Below are 25,595 nucleotides of genomic sequence, written 5' to 3'. Positions count from 1 at the left end.
ACAGAGAGATTTTTATTTTGATTTTTTTCCCCCCAGAGTTTACCTAAGTTACTCCACTGTTATCTTGCAAATGTTAATTGGGGCATACTTCAAGTTCCACCAAGAAGCACTTACTGTGCTTGCTTTGAGGAATATTTCCAAAAGCCCACATTAGGATCAAGCAATACAAAGGTTAATGAACTGTTGCAGAGCACAGGTCCTTCAGTTCTTAAAAAAGCGGGGGAAGCAGCCCCTGCTGCATCCCATCAACTCATATATGCTGCTATAGAAAGGGGTGATTTCCTGCAGGGACTGCAAATGAGGATGTAAAGCTCCATTTTGCTATGAGCACTCAGACACAGGAGGACACTTTGGATGCTCGTGGAGTTGCTCCCATCTCACACTGGCATATGGGAAAGGAGAATCTGGCCGATAGCAGGCAAAGCCCTTTTAGAGGTTCACTATCGTAAAGCCCTGCAAACCGACAGCTGCCTTTTCTGCTGCCTCCGAAGCACTTGTCGCCAGCGTCCCGGCTGCTGAAATGCCACTGCCACATATCTTCGTTATCACCTCATTCCCCTGCATCTTTCTGGTTTCCAGTCTAAATACCACCCTTATTAGGTGCACAGAGATAAATCTGCGTGAGATGAATTCAGGGCACACAGATGATGTTACGTTGTGGTTGTTAGGCAACAAAACACCCTGTTACCACCTCTTTTGCTGCTGGGAACTGTCTGTCTTACCTTTTTCTGGAGGACACAATGGAAAATGAATATAAACATTCCCTGCAGAGAATTGAATATGGTGAAGAGATACGCCATGATGACTGTGCTTTCATTAATATACATGAGTCCGAATGCCCAGGTCAGTCCTAATAGGCAGAGTAGGGCTATTGCACCTATAACCCAGGACCTGTTAGGAGAAACAAAAAAAAAAAAAAAAGAAAGGGATTGTTTTTTCGTCTGCAAAAGAAGGCACATGTCTGCAAGCAGGAAGACTTTGACCGCGGTTTTAGCAAAAAGAAAATAGCTTATCAAAATGAGTTGTAGGGATTTTTGTCTTCAAGCTGGATGCAGTTTACAAATCTTCAAGCTTGAGGAAATATACGGAAATGGAAATGTTATGAGCACAGAAATTTAGCATAACTAAAGCATATTTGTAACCACCACGTTTCTTTTATCCTTTTTTTTAATGTAAAAGCAGTGTCTATGTAAATGACATGTAGCTACTATTTCTGCAAATGGCAGGAAAAGAAAATAAACCAACCAAAACGACAACTCTAAATTCCACTTTTGTAGCGTCCACTGGTTTCATTGGGGCAGGAGTGCCAGCTGGATTAGCTTCTTTACGCTTAACACCAAGACACGTGTATTGCTGCATTTTAGCTAGTCTCCCATATGCCTGTAAGCCAGATAAATAGTCACAAGCAGGTGGGCAAGCCCTCACTGCTTGCCAGATCGGCTCTGCACAAGGAGGCTCTTTGCAATGTTGCTTCACACTTCTTCCACCCTACAATGAGGGGAAGTATATACATATATATATATACACGTATAGGCACTCACACACCACTGTTTCCTAGAACAGTTGCTGCTGCCACACTTCTGCTTGGAGAAAAGGAGGAACAATCCTTCTTCAAACTGGCTGCAAAACTAAGATTATCGCTTGCTCCACCCCGGGAAGGAAGTGGGAGTAGGGGAGCAGCAGCTGCTTGGCCCAAAATGTTGTTCAAGCAAATATGGGTAGCCCATAGTTTCTGCTTGCTTGCTCCCAGTGACTTTCTGCTTGGACAGACAGAGATGGAGACATGTGACATGTGATGGCTGCTGTATGTTATTTTTTTCAGTGCACTTTCAGGAAAGCTGAAAGCTCTGCTGGGATGGTAGGAGAAGTATTCTGTGTTAACCTGCTAAATAATATTTAGTCATCTCCTAAATCACCTTCTCAGAGACTGATCTTCCAATACCAGGACATGAGATGGAGTGTGACAAGCAGGATAGGAACTAGGTCCTGCTCCTAGCCATCTCCCTAGTTTCCACATGTTTCCATATGATAAGTTACCTACAACTTCAAAGGAATTGCTGCTGCACAGGGGACAGAGTCAACTTTCAGCTGTGAACCACAGTGGGAAGTGCACAGCAAGCAGCACTGCGAGCATCCCTTTGCCCTTTCCCTCAAGGCCTTGATATCCTTCTGTCTTCTCCTGGTGTCATTAGGTGTAACATCATAAAAATGAATGCAATGATACCCAATCTTTGTACATCTTCCTCACCATTTAACCCTCCGGTTCTCCAAAGGAGACAAGCCTGCAGCCAGCAAGCACCTCTGCTTCTTTGTCTGTTCCAAAGCACCCTAAGGTGCTGCAGAAGGGCTCGCAGGGACAAGGACCTGCCTACGTTTCTAAGCCACTTCAGCCTTGCAGAAACTTGGCCAGGGTTTGGGCATATTTGGGCTTCCATCTGCTAAGCACAGCATGGAGCAAGGGGGAGAAAGATGAAGTAGCAGCATCTTAGAGGAGAAATAAGTCCTGCAGAGGTCAGGCAGGCAATATCCACTATGGAGACTCTACGGTAGACGCAGCCTTGAATCCTTTTCCTTTTAGCAGGGCTTGTCACAAACAGAAGCACACCGATGTTGTATTCATGTTTTCTGTTGTTTTGTTTTTTTTTTTTTTCTTTAGGTATTAGAATGGAAATACAGCATTAAGTCTTCCACTGAAGTTTATAAAATATGTATTATTTAACCACACGACCAGAAGAGCTCCCTAAGGTAACCGCTTATTAAGGCAGTTCTTTAAAAGTCACTATTATGTATCTAGCAGACCAGAACAGCTCCTTTGAAGCATTTCCAGCCAATCCTGCTAATAAATATTTAGCATGATGCAAATTGAAAATGCACTCTCAAAATCCTTCCGAAAGGTAGCCACTAGATACAGTTTACAGCTTTAGCCACTTGGTATATTTTTCTCCCCAAGATGCCATCATCAGTGAGAGCATATTATCATCTTAATTGCGTGCCAATTTAAAAAATGAAAATATTTTTTTTCCTTAAAAAAAGAACAACAAATGAAATGGGAAACACTTTTTTCCCTCCCTCTTCTCTTCCCCTCCACGATTAAAAGCTTCCTGCATTTACAGAGTCTTTTAAACGTGATTCCCGGGATATCAGAAAACCATTCTGCTCTGAAGCACAGCCAATTCTTGAACCTGATTAAAAAGCCTTTGGCTGCAAAGGTGTGCAGAAGCGAAACAGTTATTTAGTGGAAATATGCTACCTTCAGTGATGGAAAGGAATCTGTGGGCTAGAAGACCCTCAACAGTGCAAATTGCACACGTTACAGTGTTGTGCTTCAGAAAACAAGACCTGGAGATAAAGAGGGCATTGAGATTACTTTGAATAGCTTCATTCCATATCCGCATTAAAAAAACGAACCAAGCAATGAAAGAGAACATGGGAATGATGCTGCAAGAATGAACACAAAGGACTCTTCACCAGAAGAACAAACTGAAAGTCTACTGTAAAGTTGATTTGCTTCTATTTCATGCTACTGCACATTACTTTTTGGTTGCAGAAGAAAAAAGCATGGATGCCCTAAGGCATGTAATTTCTAGGCATTTTTGGCTTTCTTCACAGTTTTTTTTGGTGTGGTTTGTGGTTTTTGTTTTGCTCTTTGTACAGACTTGCTGTTGCTTTTTCACAGTTTTTCTTCTCCATAGTGCAATTTTATAGCAATAAAGAAACAAAACCATTCACATTTTGGTGTAATTGAAAATCAGATATTTACAATTAGGGACAGTCAGGTACTCCAATGAGTAAGGAGACAGTCTCCAATGCACCGAACACAGATCTGCTTGCACTGCTCCCATTAACTAGGACGGGAGTCACGCAGATTACCACCCATGCACCTTTCTGAAAATTTACTTCTGTGTTTATATTACCATCAAGCACTCTCAGTGACACAGCACAGTGGACCAGTGGTTTTCTATTGTAACAAGTCTGTACTACACAGGATTAACTTGGGAATGTCCACCTTGAATTCAAGTAAAGTCCAATCAAAGAATATAAAGCCAATATGGTGACAATTGGTTGGCAATACATATGCAGCACATTTACTCTGCACATTAGCTGTATGCCTGATCGTTTTCCTGCACAGTTTGCTCTTCTGCCTCAAATGCGAATGACAGAAGCTTTAATGATTTTTCAATATTGATCTGACAGCTGGTTCATGAGACCACACTGATAAATGAAATTTATCAGCCATTCAGGTCATTCTTACTTGATGAAGGGTCTGTTATCCTCATAGCTAAAGAATGCGTAGACATAAAGACAAGAACACCAACATTAGAAATATAATGACATAGAGAATATAGCTTACTGCTAGTCCCCCCCCCTTCTCCCACAAGCCATCACCAAAACCAAAGGCGGACAGGCAGCAGGTGCACCTGATACACACCAGCCAGCCTGGCTCACTGCCCCAGGGAATTGAAACACAACCCGGGACGCTGGCTTCATGCACAGAAGTGAGATTTGTTAGCTGTGAGCTGCAGCTACCTCTCCTGGCTCTGATCACGCAACTGCCAATTGACTTTGAAATATCTTTTAAAAATCATGGCTATGTCCAGAGAAGATGAGTTTTTAAACTCCAGCACAGCCACCACAGAAGGCTTTCATGCGTTCAGGTGGCAAAACTTCACCGTGCCTCCAGCACTCTCCGTCTGTGGTGCTGTAGCGTATTACAGGCACCTCTTTATTGCTGTTTACTTTTTCCTAAGTGTAACTCCCAAGCTGCCATCTTACGAGCCAGACTGCACCATTAACTTCTTTTTGAGATAATGGCATTAGGATCTTCTAAAGCCCTGGGTGACAGAAAGCACTGACCTATTTACTCCTGTTTCACAGGGAAGGACAAAGAAAGGGCTCTGCCAAACAACAGTGCAAAGCAGCCTGCTGCAGCGAAGAAGAAGCCAAGATGGACCACTAAAAATAAGCTTCTGCCACGGTGGGGACACAAGATTAATCACAGCTATTTTTCTAGGGTTGTCTCCCTGACTTTCTGGGACAGGCTCTGTGCCTAACTCGGCCTTCCTGGTGGGTGATGTACAACATGTAAGGAGAGCAGGCCAGCTCCCAGGCCTCCTCTTCCCTCTGGTGTTCCTCCCTTTGGAGCCTGTGATCCCTCGCAGCAGTGCCAGAGATGGAGGCTGGCTCAATATGTTAATCTCATTACCCCTGCCAACGTAGCTGGGGCCAGTCCATCCTGCTGAGACCTCCTTCGGTCAATACTGGCAACATGTCAAGCTATACCCTCTGTCAAACGAAAAACTCCACTTGGAGGGGACTCCCTTCAGCTCGAGATAGAAAGAAGCTGTATTAAGGCCAAATGATTTTCACCAGTAACTTCTGACTGAGAGGGACACTAAGTACGTCCAAGATGAGGCTTTGTGTTTTTTTCACAATGGCTAAGGCCACGTAGGGACAACTTCTGCACCATTCACATGCACCTGAAGCCACAGAGGGGCCATTTGAGTGCAAACGGGAGCAGGATTTAGTCCTAATGGGAGGACGGTGGTTTCACGCAGTATATTGTGCAAAACATTGCCATTTTCTCCCCACTTTGTCCTTGGCTGAGATAGAAGAGGCAGCAATGCTGCCAGTCCAAGCTTTGCCCTGACATGGTCATCTGGGGTCTTTGGGAAAGGAAGGGAACAGTTGTTGAATGGGCTGGATCTGGCCACACTCATAACATTTGCCCTAACCCCACTCTGAGCAGTGAGATACAAGTAGAGGATGCACCGTGGGGGACAAGGTAGCTGTCCCCATGTCACTGACAGGTAAGCAGTGCTATCTCAGCTTGAGCACCGAGAGCATCCCTGGGCTGTAGCCCTCCCTGCCTCCATCTCCACCCCCCCCAGCCATTGACAGCTCCCTGCAGCTCTGCTCCAGCATCCAACAACCTCCTTCAGCTTCCCTGGCTACCATCCCTGCAGGGATCCCCCCTGGACATCAGCTGCCACCCTGAGAGCTGCTTGCCTTAAATCTTGTGCCACATCTGCCAGCTGCAGGACGACATCGGAGCTACCCTAGGGCACTCAAAGGTGGTATCTAACAATGCACGGGGAAAGCACAAAACATATCAGGATCAGGAAGGAAGGAGGAAATAAGTGGAGAGGAGGTGGCTTGATGCAGGGAACTGAGTCCCTGCTTCTAAGACACAGAAAGGAAAGCTCAGCTCCTTTGGCTTAGCAAAACATAGGCTGAGACAGTGTGACCTCTGCATCTCCAATGCATCTGGGGAGGTACCAGGAACACAGAAACGTCATTGGAATTAAAAGACTCCTCCCCTAGCTGCACCAATGGGGATTTCCAGCCCATCTCAGCTGTGTAGCATGATGTTGGTCAAATCCCTCTGCTTCTCTTTGCCCTCTCATCCACTCAGCCTGCAAGATCATCGGGGCAGGTTCCTTTTATGCTTGTGGCACATCTAGCACTGCAGGACCTGCAGCTCCCCTGTGATGCAATTAAATTAAATGACGATGTGAGACAATCTGGAGCTCCCAGCCCAGCAATGTGGGCAGGAGCAGAGCATGAATTTCTGTTACTGTGTTTACAAGCACTCAGGTTATACGGTAAAGATTTTACAGTTGAAATGTCGCTGGTGATAGCTTATAAAAAGAGAAAATTAGGGAAATTTTTTACTCTGTTGATGCTATGTAGACCTTCATGAAGTTTTTCAGTTATCTGTAATAGCCTCTCTTCGAGGCAGCTGAAGGCTCTGTTTCATCTTTGTACAGACAAAACACAAAATCGGTAAAATCAGATTGCCTTTTAGCTTGAGGCTAGCACTTCAAAGCAGTTCAGAAGAAAACCGCCCAAAAGACCTGAGCAGTTTGTACCCCACTTCCAGCCCGGATGTACCTAAGACCCACTGTCCAAAGCAAGCAGGTGCTCATTTCTTTAGAAATGAGATTTTCAAAGACGCCTAACTCCCAAACACTTCAAATCTCTACACGTAGGGCCTGTAGGACTTCGTTTCTTATATCCCTCATGAAATACAGATAATTCTTTTTCCTTTTACCAGTTCAAGTGTTGTAAGAAGCTTAAGTCTTGTGTTAGCAACAATTTGTGTCTGACAAAAATTACTCCAGAATGTTTTTTTTCCTCTGGTAAAGCCTGTGAAACATATCAGTGCTGCAGTAATACTGTGTCATTATCTGCAACACATAAAAACCATCACTTAGACAAGAGAAAAGCCTTGGAGGAGCCTTAGCTCACAGGAAATGGAGCTGCTAACTGGAAAACTGAGATTATATTCACTAGCAATATAAGCAAATAATAGTTGAAGCAGAAATCGTTGGGAAACCTAGCCTAGCACAGCTCGAGATGCTAGACCTAAAGTGCTTTCTCCAGATTTGGATAAATTCTTCCAGTTCCTGGCAATAAGGGATAGAGCCCATTGAATTTACACTATGTGACTCTGATCACTCCATAGTTAACAGGAGACTGGTATTCTCAAAGAGCAATTTATCCCCTACAATAACAGGTATTTAAAGTAGGTGAGGCTTTGCCATTTCCTGAAGAAATATCTTTCTCTACTGACTGCAGAAGAAACCTGAATGATGGCTTTGGTGAGGGCTTCACTTTCAAATACTTGAAGTTAAAAAGCCAATCTTTAGTGGTTGCATTATTCCTTTAACCCACAAAATCTTACCACACCTCCCTTGTGTTTCTTTGCAGTCCAGATGATGGATAGTGGATAGACTACCAACCCATATAAATACCTAATTCATTTTCCAGTTTTAAAGAAGCCCTGACTTTACCTTGGGGCAAAGACTTCTTAAGGTTAATTACACATCATGTAAAACTCTTTCAAAATCTTATTTAAGTTAGATGTCTTTCAATTTCCTAGAGTACTTTCTCCTTCACTGATGAGAAAGGATTGTTCATATTACCTTCTATATTCCTCTGACATTTCCCGACCAATACTTTTTAAAAAAGTTGCTAAAATTAGCTACTTATATCCTTATTTTTCCTTAAGAAATTTCAAGACCAATGCATCCTAAACTTGGAAACCCCTTTTGCGCTGCCTTTTAAAACCCCAACATGTATCTTTTTGACACAAGGCAATCAAATTGCCAGAATATATACTTAGAGCCCAATACAGAGGCATAGACAATCTGCAACTTTTATTACATGGTGCAAACCGCTTCCATGTATGTAGATTAGCAATATCCTGGATTGCTAAAGCCTTCATTTTTCTTTCAGCAGGAAAAGTAAGGAACAAATTTACCTTCACACACAGATTCATCCTAAAATGCTGCTGAACAGAGAAAGCCTGTTATCAAAAAGCAGCTATTCACCTCTCATTTAAAAAGAAGAATGTCTGGTCTTCTTACATTTTGAAAAGAGTTTACTTTCTTTCTTTTTATATTTAGTGAAGTGTAGTTTTTGAGCCACATTTACAGTAAAACTAGGCCTTTAATAAAACCCTACATAACTAATCAACTTCAGGTGTTACCATTTTATTCAACCCTTTATGGTTTAACTTCACCTAACTCGAATTTATCAATCTTTTTACAATTTGCCATCTCTCCGATAGCAGGAAAAGGCTCAGTAAGCACATGGACTCAGTGCTCAGGCCCCAAAACAACAGTTTGGCTAGTGAGCAAAAACGTCAAAGTGAGTACACAGGACCTTTAGTAGCTGTTACAGGTGATGAAACCCAAATAAAAATAGATGGATGATGTGTCCCCTCGAAAGCATTCGGAAAGACCCGTGGAATTCATTTTAATATGGCGCAAATAAAGCAGAGAGACAGACATTTCCTGTAGGCAAGCACGAGACACAAAATAAAGCATGCTATTGTGTCTCCCCACTGCCTGCCGATATGAGGCAATAGGGATGTTTGTTTTCTTTTCCACTTTTTTTTTTTTTTTTTAAAATCAAGGATTAGAAAAGATTGATTTATTGAACTGCTGAAAATCTACAGGATAGAGTTGGAAAGTCCAGCACTCTCCTCATAAAGCAAACGGGTTCATCGGTAATTAGTGAAGGAACGTCTTCATGGTGAGAAAAATCAATTGCAAGCAATAAAAGAGTGCTTAAAGGATTTTGCCTTCACGTTTAGTGACAAAGTTACCACCTTGATGGCATGAAGCCAAATGTCTTCCTAATCGCCTTCCTTAGGCTGCTGGTGTTTCACAGCTTTCCAAGCCATCATTTCCAAGTCTTATCTTCTTCTGGTTCCTGCATCATCTTTGACAGGAGGTGCATGATCCAGTGAAGACCTCTGTAACCATCTTGGGGGTCAGCGAGCCTGTCACAGCTTCATTTGCAGAAGAAACACGTTGCTTTACATGCCTTGGAGATATGTAAAGACTGGGGTCCTACCTCCTGGCATAAGGGAAATTTTATATAGATTGAAAGCCACTTCTGACTTCTATCTGTAGCTCTGAAAATTTTATCCAGACAAATGAGGCCAAAACTTCCTTGGCCCTATGTGATGCCCAAGCCCTGGATTTGGGGCAACCTATGACTGATTTTTTCTGCCAAAGGAAAAACATCATCCCTTTTCCCCCTCAACTCACCCAGGGAAGTCATGGCCTGATTTCTGAGATTTGTTCTTAATTATTGCAATTGGAAAGAGCAATTCTGTTAAGCTCATCTCATTTTCTGTAAGTAATTAATTACCCTCAGAATTGCTTACCCTGTTTATATCCTTCCTCCTAACTTTGCAAAGGCATGGCATTCAAACCACACTGATGTGCAACCACATATCTGATTGTTTCCACACAATATGGATTCAGCAAAACCTTTAGACACATTTGTATTATCCAAATAGCACCAGCAGGGCTTGCTGACAAAATACTTAAAATGTATGACCTTTTAAAACAATAATCATGATTTATGGGTTCACAGAAATACCTTAGGTATTTAATATCTTCCAGGACACTCTCTCAAATCAATAACTGCTGATTGATTTTTTTTTTAAATTCAGAAAGGACGACACCTGTCAGTGGGAAGATTAGTGCTTTACAATCACCATTCAACATTAACGCAGCCATCACAAACAGCATAGAGAAACCGGCAAAACCCAAAGCCAAAACGGTCAGATACTAACCAAACCCTTCTGTGAAAAACTCAAACAGCAGCAGATTGCAACAAACAAAATTGGATGCTGCCACCAACATCACTAGGCAAAAAAGGCACCCAGACAGAAATGCAATATCTCAGGTGTTTTTTCAGCATTGGCAGGGTTTCTGCCTCCGAGGTGCTCACAAAGTCCCCACTCTGGCAAAATATAAATGTGCCGTATCTTTTCTTGGTGGGAAGCTTGTAAATACTTCATTTTGTGCCAACTCCGAGTGATTTTTCTGGGTTTGCTTTAGGCTGCCTGTTCAAAGTTTGCTCATGCGGAGATGCAGATGACTGCTATATAGGAGCAGCACTGAGCTACTCAGGGAACGAGGAAGCACAGCGCTTTCTTACAAATGATGCAAGGAGATGCTAAACTGACCGTCGGGCTTGTGAAGGCATGGTACTCTCTCTAAAAGCCATATGAGACACAAAGATCATAGCCTAAGCTCCTGTACAAGGAAAGGGAGGCAGGCAGTTTCTAATGCTCAGCTTAGTATTCCGCAGCTGAGATCTAAACTTTGCACTGGGGGAGGTTTTCTAAGAGAGAGAAACAGCTACTCCTCATTTTCAGAATCCCAGATCATTTGGTCATCCTTGCAAAGCATTCCTGTCAAGTTTTCTGGTGACAGAGAATGTTCTGCCTGCACATCCCAAGCACTGTTAAAACACACACTTCATTTCTCATCTGAGTTCACCCAGACCCAAACACTGGCTTCAGGGCTCTTTTTGTTCCCTAGGATCAGATTATTCTTTCCTGGAGTGGGAATCCAGGGATGATTCCTTTCCAAAAGGCGTCTCTGGAGCCACTGTGCTCTGAGCCTGCTGTGCCCAGAAGTCAGAGGAGTCAAAAAATGCTGCACATAGCACAGCTGGCTGGGAAGAAGAGATTTTCAACACCCTATTCTTGAACAGCCCGCTCAGTTAGTCTTTCTATTTTGTTAGTAGGGTTGTATGAAAATCTTAACAGAAAGCTCATTCTTTACAGGCACTGCTATTTTATTTAACATTATAAGTTATAGGTAATGGCCAGTCAGGATTTCAGGTCATGTTTAACAGAGGTTCACTGTGGCTCCTGTAACTGTTTGCATTCACGAGCTTGTGTTTCAAACCCTTTGTACCTCGTCCTTTCCACTACTCACGCCAACACACGCACCTCCTCGAAGATGCATGGGTGCACGTAACCTACTTTCCCTGCTTGCTGCTCCAGAGAAGTAGTCTGCACATTGCCACAGACCCTCAGCCCTTACTTTGCTGGGAACTGAGATTACTGAAGATACAGGATTGCGCCTTCTGCACCCAGACACTGTGCTGGGCATGCTCCCAAGAGCTGGACCCCTTCGTTGTACTGTGTCCTCGCTTTGCACTCCCAAGCATCCGCAAACCCAGAAGGACTAAAGTGCCGCTGTTTTGCAAGTCAAGTCCCCCGGGTGAACCCAATGCAATATTCAGTTCCAGAAACTTTGGCATCACAAACTGTTTCCAAGTTGTAGCATCTTATGATTAAACAAAAAAGATATGGAAACCAATAGATGAGTTTAAATCTCAATAGAAAAAGATAGAAATAATCCTTATTCTCAGTCCCTAGTCTCACTTGTTTCTAAAATGGCTAGAATAAAGCACAAATTAATCTTCCTTTAGTAAAAGGATACCTGCTACAAACTATTGTTCTGCATTGGTAATGTAAGCTCTTCCTACCGAAGGAGTAGAAATCTTGCATTTTCAAAAGTCTAACTTGTTCCTCACTGCACCAAACCCAGGATGTTTACTTTTTCTGCATTTCAATCAGCTGAGTAAATAAAACTAGACTGGCAAACCTCTGTTCCTGCCAGCACAATACCACTGTGTTAAATCACGGATTTAATTTAAACATTCCTGCAGATGATCTTTGGAAGTTCTATTTGGAAGTTCTATTTAACCTTTGTTTTCAATTTTCTACCTAACTCCGAGGATTTTTTTATGACTTAAGAAAACCCACAGGACTGAAACAACAAGCTAATCTGGGGGCTGGGATTAGTCATGTCTCTTTAAATAAAATACATATGTTGAAGCAAGAAAATGAGCAGATAATCACTTACACCCATACAACATATGGGGAGAGTGGGATATGGCAACGGTTTGTAAAGCAGGCATATTTTCAAAAGGGGCTTCTCACTTTTGTGCCTGATGCTCCTCATCCCTCACCTCCCCCAGCCTGGGCCAGACTCCCTGAAAGAGCCCAGACCGGGCTTTGCAAAGTTTTGTACAGTAATAATCAATGTTGAGTCTTTTCATTTGGTTCCTCATTTTTGGCTTCTAGGTTGCATGTTGTCAGATTTACTTCTGTAAGCCTGTGAGCAAGAGACTCCCATGAAAAATAATATTTAAAAAAATATTTAAAAAATAATAAAGGAACATAAAGGAATACGGTATGAGTTTTGATTCAAGTCAGAAACTTGGGAGAACATATACTTTTTTAGTCATCCATTAAATCAGAGCCATGTGCCTTTAGCCCTGGATCATTTGAAGCTCCCACGGCAGCCAGCGAGATAAGGGGGCCTTGTTTTGGTCATTTGGGGATTGATTTCTAAAGGCTGCAGTGCAGGACATTTCTGCATGATCCCCATTAACGGGATTTCAGCGCGTGTTCTCGTGAATCCAGCCACAATACCTAAAACCATTCTCTCCTGTGTGTTCACAATAAATACATTTCTTCCAGGGAATTTCAGGCTTTTAATATAGTGCTTAGTCTATTGTTGCAGAAGATGGGATGGGAGCAGGTTTCCACAAGAGGGAAGAAAGCTGCAACAAAACTACAGTGATTAACGCCAGAATTAAACTATCTCAAGGCCCCTAATTAATAGTGCCTCTTTAGCATCAAAAGGAGCCCCCAGCTAAGACTCTGGGTCTCCCTGTCTGAAAGAAAGAAAATTAAATTTCCAGGATGACTTTCAGGTGGGTTTATTGCACCGGATCAGCTTTTCCGACAAACCCAGGACTACAGCCCAACATGCTCCTCTTTGAAGAGGTCCCCATGAATTGTGCTTTCTGAAGAGCATCCAGGTGGCCTATGTCACAAGCCAAGCTATACCCTGGCTAAAACAATAATGCAATGAAATAGGACAAAAAGAGAAGCGAGCTCTTGGTTTCCTGCCTTCTTTCTAGTGGGTCCACAAGTGCACTTGGCAGCTATGGCTGACGCATTGCCCTTCCAAAGTAAATAAAATAAAAACTCGTTGCCACATACTGCAGCGCAGAAGAATGTCAGGAAGTCTGGTCTGGCCGGGGAAAACGCTAACAAACCCAACTGCAGCCAGGCAGCGCCGGGGGGAAAGGGGACGGGCACCCACAGGAACTTCAAAGGAAAGGTTACATCTGTAAGGAAGAGAAAGGATGGCTTCTGGTCTCTACTAGGAGAAAGGAGGTTTCACCTTCTCCCCTCTGGCCGTTTGGAGATGTCCTGTGTAACTTCAGGCATGGCAGCTGCTCAGCCCCATTGATGAATCCTTTCAATCCACTAACAGGACTTGCTTTTTGTTAACTGAATAACCACTCTCCCCACCCGATTTTCTACCAGTTTTCCATGTCAGTAACTAACGTGCTCCACATTGTGCACAATAACAACATACAGAAAAGACAGGACCTCAGATTTCAGTAGATATGGTGAAGAGCACATCTGGATTACCATCAGCACAGCCCCTCTTTTCTTCCCTTTACTAATGCCACAATGACTCGAATGAGCAGTGTTTAAATGGCTGTAGAACAAGCACTGTACTGCCACACAACACAAAGGCATTTGGGAAGGGGGTTCATGTGAAACCCTCCATTTTGCACAGAGAATGGGGGCATCCAGAAACACGTGGATGGTTTGGCATGCTGCAGCATCTGGCATGGGTCGATTAAAGCATGGTGTGTGAGGACCACAAGCAGCCGCGGTACATGCCTGACCAGCCGGAAAGGAGTTGATGGTTGGAAAACTGAAGAGCTGTGCTGGATTATTCACATAGAGATCTATTTTCCTTTGTCACATAAGGCTTCCTACAGGAATGTGAATATAAAAAAGATTCAGTGTACTCCTGTCTACGACAGTCTGAGACATTTCGCACATCTAACATCTACCAGGCACAATGGAAAAGCGCAAAGGAGAGACTTCGAGCTGCTCGACTCCAGAAATCACTCCACACTGCAGCAACCTCCAGTAAAACAGCCTCACAGCTGCTCTAAAGTATTCCAGCTGGTAACACGTCCTCGCGAAGAGCCATCTGCTAGCAACAGTGCATCAATATCACACTGATACGCCTATAGTCTCCACCTTGCAGGCTATAGATGCAAGCAGCACAGCAGGCTTTTGCCATCCAAAAAACCTTGCATAGTCCCTGGCTTGAAAGATCTGTCTTCACTGCAAGCTTGTAAGGTCTGGGGGAACCAATCCTCCAAAACAACACTTTCCTGGGTACATTTATTGACAGTGAATCAGTTTGTGCTCATGACCAATTTCATGCACTCTTTGTGTCCCACTTACGTTCTCAGATGGGCCATAAGCAAGATACAAGCGATATGGGCAGAGCTACCAAAGACGAAATAATGCTCCTCACTGATCATCTCTGCTCACCTACGTTTGTCGACAAGCCATGAAGAGATGAAAAAGCAATGGCTACAGTAGAACTTGAAAGCCCAGAAACAGCCATTGGAAAAGGCTGGGAAGAAAAATCCCCTCCCACCCTGTGTTTGCAGAAGCATGGGCAGAAGCTACACACACCACCCAAGAGGCAGCTGTTTCGGCATCCTTGTCTGCATCGCTTCATGCTAAAGAGACTTTAAAAGGCAGAAGTGAACCCCACCCTGGGTGAACCCTTAAAATTTCTGTTTAAATGTATTGAAGGAGTAAGTCAAACTGAACTTTTTCAAAAGGTGCTAGGTATAAGGATGCTACTCTTGGTGATGGTACCTGTTGTGAAATGGGACGTAGTCTGCCCTTTTGGCATTGGTGGCAGGCACAGAAACTCTTGCAGCTCCAGACAACATATCCCATGTACACAAGCTCATATCTTCTCCTGGCTATATGCCTCAAAGCAGGACTAGAGCACGAACCCTGCTGTCTCAGCTGGCACAACCCACTGAATCGGCTCATTACCAACCGGCCATACAGGAAGGATGTCCTCGGCACGGGGGAAGGACTCACGTATGTGGCTACCCTACTTCCTCACGTATGTGGCTACCCTACTTCCCTCTTGAAAGTGCTGGTCTAAACCAGAAAAGGTAATGTGGGTAAAAAAAATAAATCAGCTCTGTACTCATCAAATCTCTTGCTAGGTAACCCCTAGGTAACCAGTGCTCCACCACGGGAATGTCTCCCATGCTGGCACAATAATACAGGGACTGTTCCTGAAGGTTAGGGAAGTTTATTTTTACAACTTTGCACAGTGCCTACAAATCTTTCAACCACACAGCATCTGGTTCAGGCACTGCCCTTTGAATGGCTTTTCTGTTGGTGCAGTAATTAAAGGTATCCCAGGTGACACCTGATCCCTTATCAAGTTCATTAATTTAAGTGCAGTTATTTGGCTCTCTATTTTCTATACTTCATAATGTATTTCTAACCTTTAAAGTGACATAGGCAAGCACCAGATTGCAGGGGCGCTTATTAACAGCCTATTAAAATACTTTATGGCCTTTATTTTTATGTTGCCATAGGGAATCAACTATTTTGCTGTTGTTGAACAGGCTCAGGATTTATGTTGAGAGAGCTTCACCACAGCCTAACACAGAGCAGTGCTAGGAAATGAACTGGGAGAACAAACTCCCATTCAGCTCCCTGTGTGCCGTAAAGCTGTCACATGCAGATGGCAGCAAGAGGCCCTCCAATGCAGGCCCACAGTTTGCTTTGTTTTTTTAAATATAAAACAGCAAGGCAAGATGCAAGGCTCTGGGACCATGCTGAGAGCCGGCAAAGGCCACGTGTGCCTTGAAAAACAGATCTCGGTGTCTTTTCACCAACCGTATAGACTCATGGAGATCAGCTCAGAAAGGATCTGTGAAATCATGTGGTCTGTGGCTTTTTATTCCAGAGCTGCTGTACCACATCCACATTTTGCAACTGAGTTAGAGCCAACAACTTCAGAAGAAGACCACAATCTTACCTAGACAAAGACTATGATTTTACCTAGAAGATGACTATGATCTAACCTAAAATTTTTCCAGAGATTGCAAGCCCCTCACATCCCTAGGAAAGCTCCCTCAAAGGTGAATTCCCTCTGTTAAAAATCCGAACCTTCTTGTAACTCGAGCATATCTGATATTGAGACAACACATGCCTTAGATTTAGAGACTTGACGTTGCCCTGCTTAGGTATTCAGAAATTACAATCAAGTCCCTTCTGAAATTCTTGTTTTGATAAACTTGCTAGGGTGAGCTTGGGGTCTTCTTGAGTTTATTCTATGTTTGTCTTATTTTTTCAAGCATAAAAAAAATCATTTGTAATGAAGCAACACATGTGGAAGGGTATCAGCAACATACTTAAAAGCATTTTAATTGCTTGTGTTTTCAAAATGTTTTAATGAAGTCAAATCAGGAATAGACACTCATCTGCCAAAGAACCTATAAAATATTTTACAATGACATTATAATTGATGTAACTGGTTGTATAAATTCCTGGCATTTCAAACAAAGATACTAGAGATTAGCACAAGCAACATTATTCAGTAGGCAATTATTTTTTCTGCTTTAATTATAAGGGCTTTGTTGGTTTTTTTACACAGTTTTTAATTTAAATGTCATATTGCAAGGATTTCTAGACAGATTTTGTGTGGGTAACCTTAGAAAGACTGTTCTCAGCGAACAATCCCACAGCACTAATGCATGACGAGTAGTCATATTAGTAAGTGTTATTAAATGTACCATTCCTTTAACGCCTCATCCAAGACCAAATGAAAGACTATCAAGCGGGCATCCCAGGACATCCAGGAGGGACTGCTCTTCCAATTTCATCTTATAGCTGAGCGATCAAAGGAGAAACAGAGGCACACTGCAGAGCAGCCTGCCCACAACCTGGGCAGGGACAGACATGGCAAAGGAGCACTCTGCAGGTCCCCAAGCTCACTGGGGTCTCCTGCATTTGTACAGGCTCCTCTTTCCTCCCAACCCTTGAAGAAGAAGCCACACCTAAAAACCTGAAACTTCACCCAAAGGACCATGCCAGGTCATGGCATGCCAGCAGCATTGCAAGCCTTGCCTGCTGGGGAAGTTTTACGGGGAGACTGACCTAGTTTAAATTAAAGCCGCACCTGCAAGAGTGGCTCAGTGGTAAGAACAATAACCTTCCTGAGAGATGCCTTGAAACTGTGCAAGTCAGTCATCACCTAATGAGGTCCCCTCGTGCCTCTTCTCCTGCTCCCACCGCAGAAGAGAGGGGAGAACCAACTTCCAGTCATATCACACAACGCTCTCCTTTCCTGGGCAGGCAGTAAAGCGCTGATTCCCAACAATTTCATCCTCCTGAACTTCATTAGGTGGTTTTATTAATTAGCAGGCTCCCCATCTTATCACTCACTGCACCTGAAAACCCACTTGTATTTTTGAAGCAAGTAATTAAAGCCAGAGGTACTTGAATAAACAGGCACTGATGGAGAGTAATATTCTATCAATATAATGAAGCAACTTGCTAGACAGTAAGATGCCCAGGCTCAGATGTTAACTAAGTCAAAAAACAAAACATGCCTTGGTTGGCAAGCACATCCTCTGATATGGGCACCCCCAGGTAAACTCCCAGGAACTTTGCTGAAACTAATCAGATTCCGGGGAAAATTTGGGTCATTAAATCTGTCAGGGGCCAAAACAAACAGAAAAGAAGTAAGGCTGCCACCCTCAGAGTGCAGAAAAATAGTAATGATCAACAATTTCAACACCTACCCTGTAGAGACTGCAATAATTAGTCAGTAATTATCAGGCATGATTTCCTTCTACATAGAGGAACGAGGAGGTTACCTGCTTCAAGGACAGTAAATGCAACTTTGTTTCTTTCGTGCAAAATTGAATGGAAAATGCCACCACTAGCAGCCAAATCCCAATAAAGACAGTGCTTCATCATCAGAAATGTGTTGGTACCTATTAGAAACCACTCTACAGTGCCATAACCCAATGTATTGCTCCTGGTTAAAATCTGCTGCTGGCAGAGTTGATTCCCCTATACACTCCTCAGAGAGGAACAGGGGCATAAACAGCAAAAGACAGAAACAGGCAGAAAGAATTAAAAAAACCCAACCACTTACTTGATATTGTCAAGACATCCAGATTCGGGTTTCAGTATAGCAGTATGATGAAACATTTTATAGAGAGCGATCCCAAGGAAGATGACATTAAGCTGCAATAGGGGGGAAGGCAAAAAAAAAGGATTACATGACGCAGAACAATATGGTGGGGACAAAGTCAGCTGCTTCTCCGTAACAGATGAGTTGCTGTAGGAAATTAGCTCTTGCTATAGTTTTACAGCGACTGGATCACAGAGAATTGACAAGCATTTTATAAGGTGAGCTGGCCTGTAGACTGCAGGACTGGTGATGCCACAGCATTACCAAAGCCACTGTGCTGTGTATGTTACTGATATGGGGCTGGTTCCAATATCCACTGTAGTGCTTCAAATGACATTATGGAAAACTAAAAATATTTTCTGTAACATCTCTTCTGTGTCTGAGAGGTATACAGTCGTGAAAAGTTATTCCAACCATTTTGCTTAACCAGCCCCATTGTAATGAAGCAAAAAAAACCCCAAACATCTTTTTCTGGGAATATATGTTTTAAATATGGTATAATGGACGAGATGGGCAGGGAAATCACAACTGCTGAAGATGCTTAGCTTAATGCAAAGGTGAAAAATAAAAAGAAAAAAGAGTTTGATTTGTTCTGTAAAAGATGCAATGATGTTTCAATGCCTCAGTGTTAACAAGGCTGCCAACTCTGGGAAAGGAGTTTCCCCAGAAGCCCAGGCGAGGTGTCCTGATTTGAGGTAAAACAGAACCAATTTTGTTCAGTAACTAAACCACGGCACCAGGGTTTGAGACATAATCAAAAAAGGAAGATATCTTTCTATGAATGAATTGCTTAAGGGGAAAAAAACACAGCAGTTGTAGCTGGTGGCACGGCTGCCTCCCTGACATGGAAGGCTGCTGAAACAGCCCCAAGTTGCAGGAGAAGCAGGAGAAGCAGGGACAATGTCAGCATTGAAGTGAGAACGCCTGGTTTGCCGTGTTAGCCAAACTGTAGTCTATTCAAAACAAAGGATGATTTATTTAAGCCATATTGTAGCGATTAAAGTACAAGAAAACTCCAGCTGCCTCTAAAGTTGGGTTCTCTACCTTGTTGCTGTGTTAGCTGATACACTGGCAATGTGCTAACTGTGAAGTCACACAAGCTTCAACTTCTGCCAGGGAGGTAAAAACCCCATCAAATCTATCTTCCAGTTTGGACTTTATTTCATTCCCCCCACACCATAATTCCCCTTTTTGCATGACTGATGCAAAGTTTCACTCTGGAATTCAAAAGGCGGGGGGGTGCAGTGAGGGGCATCAAAATAGAGCTTGGCACTTCTAAATGTCCAATGGTAAAAAACAAACTCTGCAGGTGCTCGCTCCAAAGCTACCCAGCCCATTTTGATCAAGTATTTTGCAATGCCAAGAGCCTCTCATAACGAGGGTCTAATTGCTTGTGCCAGGTGGGGTCAAAAAAGAACATGCCTTTCACAAATTAATCTGTGTAAATTAAAGATAAAGAGTAAAGGGACAGCAAAAGTTTTATTTCTTGACCTGAGAGATGGGGTAGTTAATTAGGAGTTCTTACCATAATTATCAAGGTCGCCGGTCCTATAAAGCTCCAAATGAAGTAGGTGTCAAGCCGGAGCCAACATCTGTAATGAAACACAGGGGAGAGAAGGCATTCAAGGACTGCACCCAGGACATACATCAAGAGTAAGCGAGTGACAGAGAAGAATGTGAGCTGCAAAACACGCTGGTGGGAGACAGGAAATATTACATTGCTTGTTCATTTAAATGCTGAATTATGTGCCCAATTTCTGACAGCGCTATTGATGGAGTAAGATAATTACCTCTGGAGGAAGCAGGGAGAAAATGGCACTAGGCCTAGTTGCTAAGGCTTTCTGCATCTGTCAGAAAAAAACCCTTAAAACTGTGGGTTTTTTAAAGGAAGGGGTCCGATAAGCATCCATGGAGCTGCTTCTTTGCTTTCAGCTCCTCTTCCCTCTCCGGCTCTGACACAACGCAAGCTGCCTGTCAACTGTCAAGCAAGATGACATTTCTCCAACAAGCAGATCAGAGCAAATTTGGTGCAAACAGGAAGCACAATTTGGATAACAGAAGGCTGAGGTTTAATTAGGTTCAGCAACTTCCCCTTTAGAGGGTTTTATTTCTCTGAACCTCCGGAGTGTTTTGTTTCCACTAATGTTTCGAGGGTTGCATATGGTCTGCGCTATCACATGAAGTTGATTCATGGACTAAAACTAAATTATTAATCGCTTAATTTCAACCGCATTTAATACTCCCCACATTTTTTAAGGCCCCTGGGAAATTACATTTCCATTCCTAGTTCATTCCAGGCGACAGGAAGATAAAATGGAAGTGACTGGTTACAAGACAGACGAGTATAAATTCCAAGAAAGTTTTGCATGATGTTTAAAATAATAATATCTTGTCGTGTTTGCAACGCTGCAAATCACAGCTCCGTTTATACACAGAAGACTAAGAAAGCATAAAACCACTCTTATACTGAACGAACAATCGAATTTCATAACTGGGGAAGTGACAGGGACTGTACATATGAATTTATCATGGTGGAAGAGATAGCAGTTCTCACAAGTGACAGCTCTAGTGCACGTGCTGAATGTTTTTTCCCTTCCAATGGACTTTGCAACAGGCAGAAAGGTCTATGCCAGCAGCCCCATGGAAGAGATCAGCAAGGAGCCACCTACCGAGAGAATAAAACATGCCCTGAACCTCTATGCTCGGGAGAAGCCAAGACATGAATAAATTCAAAGATGTAGATAAAGCTTCTCACTTCCCTCCCTGACCACATAAATTTCAGGTCTCTTCAGTGTTGAAGATCATAGAACCATAGAATTGTCTAGGTTGGAAGGGACCTTTAAGATCATCGAGTCCAACCATCAACCTAATACTGCCAAAACCACCACTAAACCATGTCCCTAAGCACCATGCCTACCCATCTCTTAAATACCTCCAGGGATGGTGATTCCACCACTTCCCTGGGCAGCCCGTTCCAATGTTTCATAACCCTTCTGGTGAAGAAATTTTTCCTAATACCCAAACTAAACCTCCCCTGGTGCAACTTGAGGCCATTTCCTCGTGTCCTATCATTTGTTACTTGGGAGAAGAGACTGACACCCACCTCTCTACAACCTCCTTTCAGGTAGCTGTAGAGAGTGATAAGGTCTCCCCTCAGGCTCCTTTTCTCCAGACTAAACAACCCCAGTTCTCTCAACTGCTCTGCTCCTTATAAGACTTGTGGTCTAGACCCCTCACCAGCTTTGTTGCCCTTCTCTGGACGCCCTCCAGCACCTCTATGTCTTTCTTGTAGTGAGGAGCCCAAAACTGAACACAGAGGTGGGGCCTCACCAGTGCTGAGAACAGGGGGACAATCACTTCCCTAGTCCTGCTGGCCACATTATTTCTGATACAGGCCAGGATGCTGTTGGCCGCCTTGGCCACCTGGGCACGCTGCTGGCTCATATTCAGCCGGCTGTCAAACAACACCCCCAGGTCCTTTTCCACTGGGCAGCTTTCCAGCCACTCTTCCCCAATCCTGTAGCGCTGCATGGGGTTGTTGTGACCTAAGTGCGGGACCCGGCATTTGGCCTTGTTGAACCTCATACCATTGGCCTTGGCCCATCTGTCCAGCCTGTCCAGATCCCTCTGTAGAGCCATCCTACCCTCAAGTAGGTTGATACCCCTGCCCAACTTGGTGTTGTCTGCAAACTTACTGAGGGTGCATTTGATCCCCTCGTCCAAGTCATTGATAAAGATATTAAAGAGCGTTCCCTTCCCCTGTCTTCCAGCTCAGGGGGCTGGGTAGTCAGGAACAAATGGTCCTACTACTAAAGACTGAGGCAAAGAAGGTATTAAGTACCTCAGCCTTTTCCTCATCCTTGGTCACTATGTTTCCCCCTACATCCAATAAAGGATGGATATTCTCCTTAGTCTTCCTTTTATTGCTAATGTATTTATAGAAACTTTTTTTATTGTCCTTAGCATCACAAGCCAGATTAAGTTCTAGTTGAGCTTTGGCCCTTCTAATTTTCTCCCTACATAGCCTCGCAACATCTTTGTAGTCCTCATGAGTGGCCCGCCCCTTCTTCCAAAGGCCATACATTCTCCTTTTTTTCCCTGAGTTGTGACCATAGGTCTCTGTTCAGCCAGGCCAGTCTTTTTCCCCAACGGCTCATTTTTCGGCACATGGGGATGGCCTGCTCCTGCACCTTTAAGACTTCCTTCTTGAAAAACATCCAGCCTTCCTGGACTCCTTTGCCCTTCAGGACTGCCTCCCAAGGGACTCTGTCAACCAGTCTCCTGAACAGATCAAAGTCTGCCCTCCTCTGCTTATCCCCTTCCTTGCTTCTCTGAGAATTGAAAACTATCATTTCATGATTGCTATGCCCAAGACAACCTCCCACCATCACATCCCCCACAAGTCCTCTGTTCACAAACAACAGATCCAGCAGTGCACCTTCCCTAGTTGGCTCCCTCACCATCTGTGTCAGGAAGTTATCCTCAACACACTCCAGGAACTTCCTAGACTGTCCCCTCTCAGATGTACTGTATAGCAGCTAGCTGGTAAATTGAAGTCCCTCACCAGGACTAGTGATTGTGAGACTTCTCCCAGCTGCTTATAGAATATTTTGTCTGCCTCTTCATCCTGGTCGGGCGGTCTATAACAGACTCCTAACATGATATCTGCCTTGTTGGCCCTCCCCCTGATTCTTACCCATAAACAGTCAATTCTATTGTCACCAAGTTACGTTCTAGACATCCATAACACTTCCTAACATACAGGGCCACCTCACCACCTCTCCTTCCCTGACTATCCCTTCTGAAGTTTCTATAGCCACCCATTGCTGCACTCCAGTCATGCGAGTCATCCTACCATGTTTCCGTGATGGCAACTACATCATAGTTTTCTTGCTGCAAAATGGCTTCCAGCTCCTCCTGTTTGTTGCCCATGCTGTGTGCGTTAGTGTAGAAGCACTTCAGTTGGGTTATGGGTCACGCCACCTTTTTGCTGGGAGAAGCCCTAATTTCTACCTGATCATTCCCAGGTGCAGCTGTAGTTTCTAACCCATCAATGACCCTCACATCTCTGTAGCTGCATGGATCTCCATCCCATACCTTCACTGAGTCAACAGATCAAGGAACCTCACTAGCATCCTGGCCCACAGATCCATGATCCAAAATACCAAAGTCCTGTCGTTGACACCAGGCTCAGAGTCATGTATTGATCTGCTGGCTCTTCCTGTTTCTTCCCTCATTCTTCCCTGCGACTGGAATGATAGAGGAGAACACTACTTGTGCTCCTGATCCCTTAACCAGATGACCCAAGGCCCGGAAGTCTCTTTTCATTGCCCTCGGATTTCCTGTTGCCTGTTCATTGCTGCCTGTCTGAAAAATGGCTAGTAAAAGATGTTTCAATATATATATGGTGGCACCGCTATTTGTCACAAATTAAAATACTGTCACTTCCATGACCGTCACGCCTGAACTGCCTCTGCAGCTGTTCATCCAAAATCTTCATGTGACAGCATCAAAATCTTAATGCTAGAGAGAAACAGAAGCTTTCCGAGCGATTGCAGGGAAATCTTGTTTCCTCTGTGGCTGCTGAAGTTCAAGGTGATTTAGATGCAGCTGGTAATGGAACAACACAAGTGACTAGAAACTATTTGAGTCTGATTTCCTATAGGAAAGAATTTATGTGATCATGACATCTGTGTATCACCCATAATAACATCTGAAATGTTGCCCAATTGCAACTAGATTTGACAGAAGAATAGAGGTTTCAAGGATAATGAAGTCCCCGTAAAAAGTCCCCCCCATCCCTGAAAAGTCTGCAGCAGCTCACACATTACACAGCATTTCAGACCTACTCCGTCCCATAGGAAAAAAAGTGTAACTAGTGCTTATGCTTCAGCTACCACATATAAATCAGGGAATATGCAGCCCAACAACTTTTTTCTACTGATAGTAAGAGTGCTGGTGTGTGGGAGAGGACTCAGAGGGTTGGGTGCTTTAGTTTTCTTTTTTTTTTTTTATAATTAGAAAACCCCACAGTTTAACACTCAAAACATCCCTCAGACCCTGCTGCACAGGAGTCAGGAGCATAGTGTACTTTAATTGCCAAGCAACTTGGTTTTCCTTCAGCACAAAGAGCTAGCCAGCTCTTGAAAAGCCCAGGGAAGAGGAAAGACACAAACCCTCTCTTTACTCCTTAAAGCATGATGGGCAGCCATATGGTCACATCTGATGCAGCCGTTTTTGAATGCATATAGATTGGGACATGGAGAAAATCAGTGAAAGCTGAAATGCACAAGGGAAAAGCCGTGCTGGGCTGAGCAAAGAAGCACGAAGCAACTGGTTTCCTTTCCAGTCAGCCAACTGGATGAAATTTTCCACCCTGCTTCCCTAAAAAATCTGTCTCTTTGGTTGTGGAGCACAATTCAGTGACAACAGATAGCTGCTGTGGATGGGAAACAGCTGAGGAGCCAGGTCCTGCCCTCGGGAGAAGTGGGGGACAGGCATGGAGGAAAAGGGTCCCCTTCCAATGAGAGATGTCTTCATCTAAGCAAGAGTAAAGCTTTTGAAAACTTTTTTTTTTTTTTGCCTCTCTGCATGACTTAAAGAATGTGATGTCATTTTTTATTTGTTTGAATAGAAAAATTGGCTTTCTATAAAACCATGTATGACACTCAGTCTCGGGCGACTATACGGAAAGCTGCAGGACTGCCTCTAATCTGCAGAGGGACATTAAAAAGCCGGGGTTTTTTGTGGTCATCAGGAAGAGATGCAACTTTGAACCCGTTTAAGTCATACCTCATTAAAAATGCAAATTAAGACCAAAACATCAAAACACAGGCATCCCGCCAATTGCGTTGAGGAACTGTAAATTGCTAATCAGACAAGTACCACACTGAGCTTTTCTTCCCTTAAAAGACAAAAACCCACATGCACAATGAGCTGCATAAATGAGCTCCTCAAAACAAGGAAGCAATCAGGCAAGCCACTTCCCAAAGTTACTAATCTTGGGCTGCCGTGTTACTTCTGACCCCCCGTGCGCAGCTGCACCGTGAACACGGACTTGCCACATTAGAAGTTTAGACTCCGCTGCCATTCAGCAAACGAGCTGCTTCAGGGCTCAGTACAAGGCAGAGCGGATTATCTGGAAGTCTGCAGATGCAGGGAATGCTGCTCAAAACCCCATTGCTTCTTCCAAGGGTCACACCA

The 25,595-nt window shown here is 43.6% G+C and overlaps 1 protein-coding gene across 17 annotated transcripts in view; it reads right to left on the bottom strand.

Moving 5' to 3' along the window:
- The window catches only part of ADGRL3 (adhesion G protein-coupled receptor L3), a gene marked incomplete at its 5' end in the record, with an annotated part of 336,607 nt that overhangs the window by 27,721 nt on the left and 283,291 nt on the right, over positions 1-25,595 (bottom strand). For 9 of the 17 annotated variants that reach the window (XM_082482754.1, XM_082482741.1, XM_082482749.1 and 6 more), the window contains 3 exons: positions 723-891; positions 18,354-18,445; positions 19,918-19,984. In XM_082482754.1, the coding sequence (XP_082338880.1) occupies positions 723-891; positions 18,354-18,445; positions 19,918-19,984 (328 nt within the window). Of the gene's footprint in view, positions 1-722; positions 892-4,252; positions 4,280-18,353; positions 18,446-19,917; positions 19,985-25,595 lie in introns of all 17 variants that reach the window. The other 8 variants (XM_082482753.1, XM_082482751.1, XM_082482740.1 and 5 more) reach the window with 1 other exon arrangement.

This window comes from Vanellus vanellus (genome assembly GCF_965231255.1).
Source record: "Vanellus vanellus genome assembly, chromosome: 4".
Taxonomy (NCBI): domain Eukaryota; kingdom Metazoa; phylum Chordata; class Aves; order Charadriiformes; family Charadriidae; genus Vanellus; species Vanellus vanellus.
Note: the sequence above shows the minus strand (reverse complement) of the source record. Positions and strands in the feature narration are given on the sequence as shown.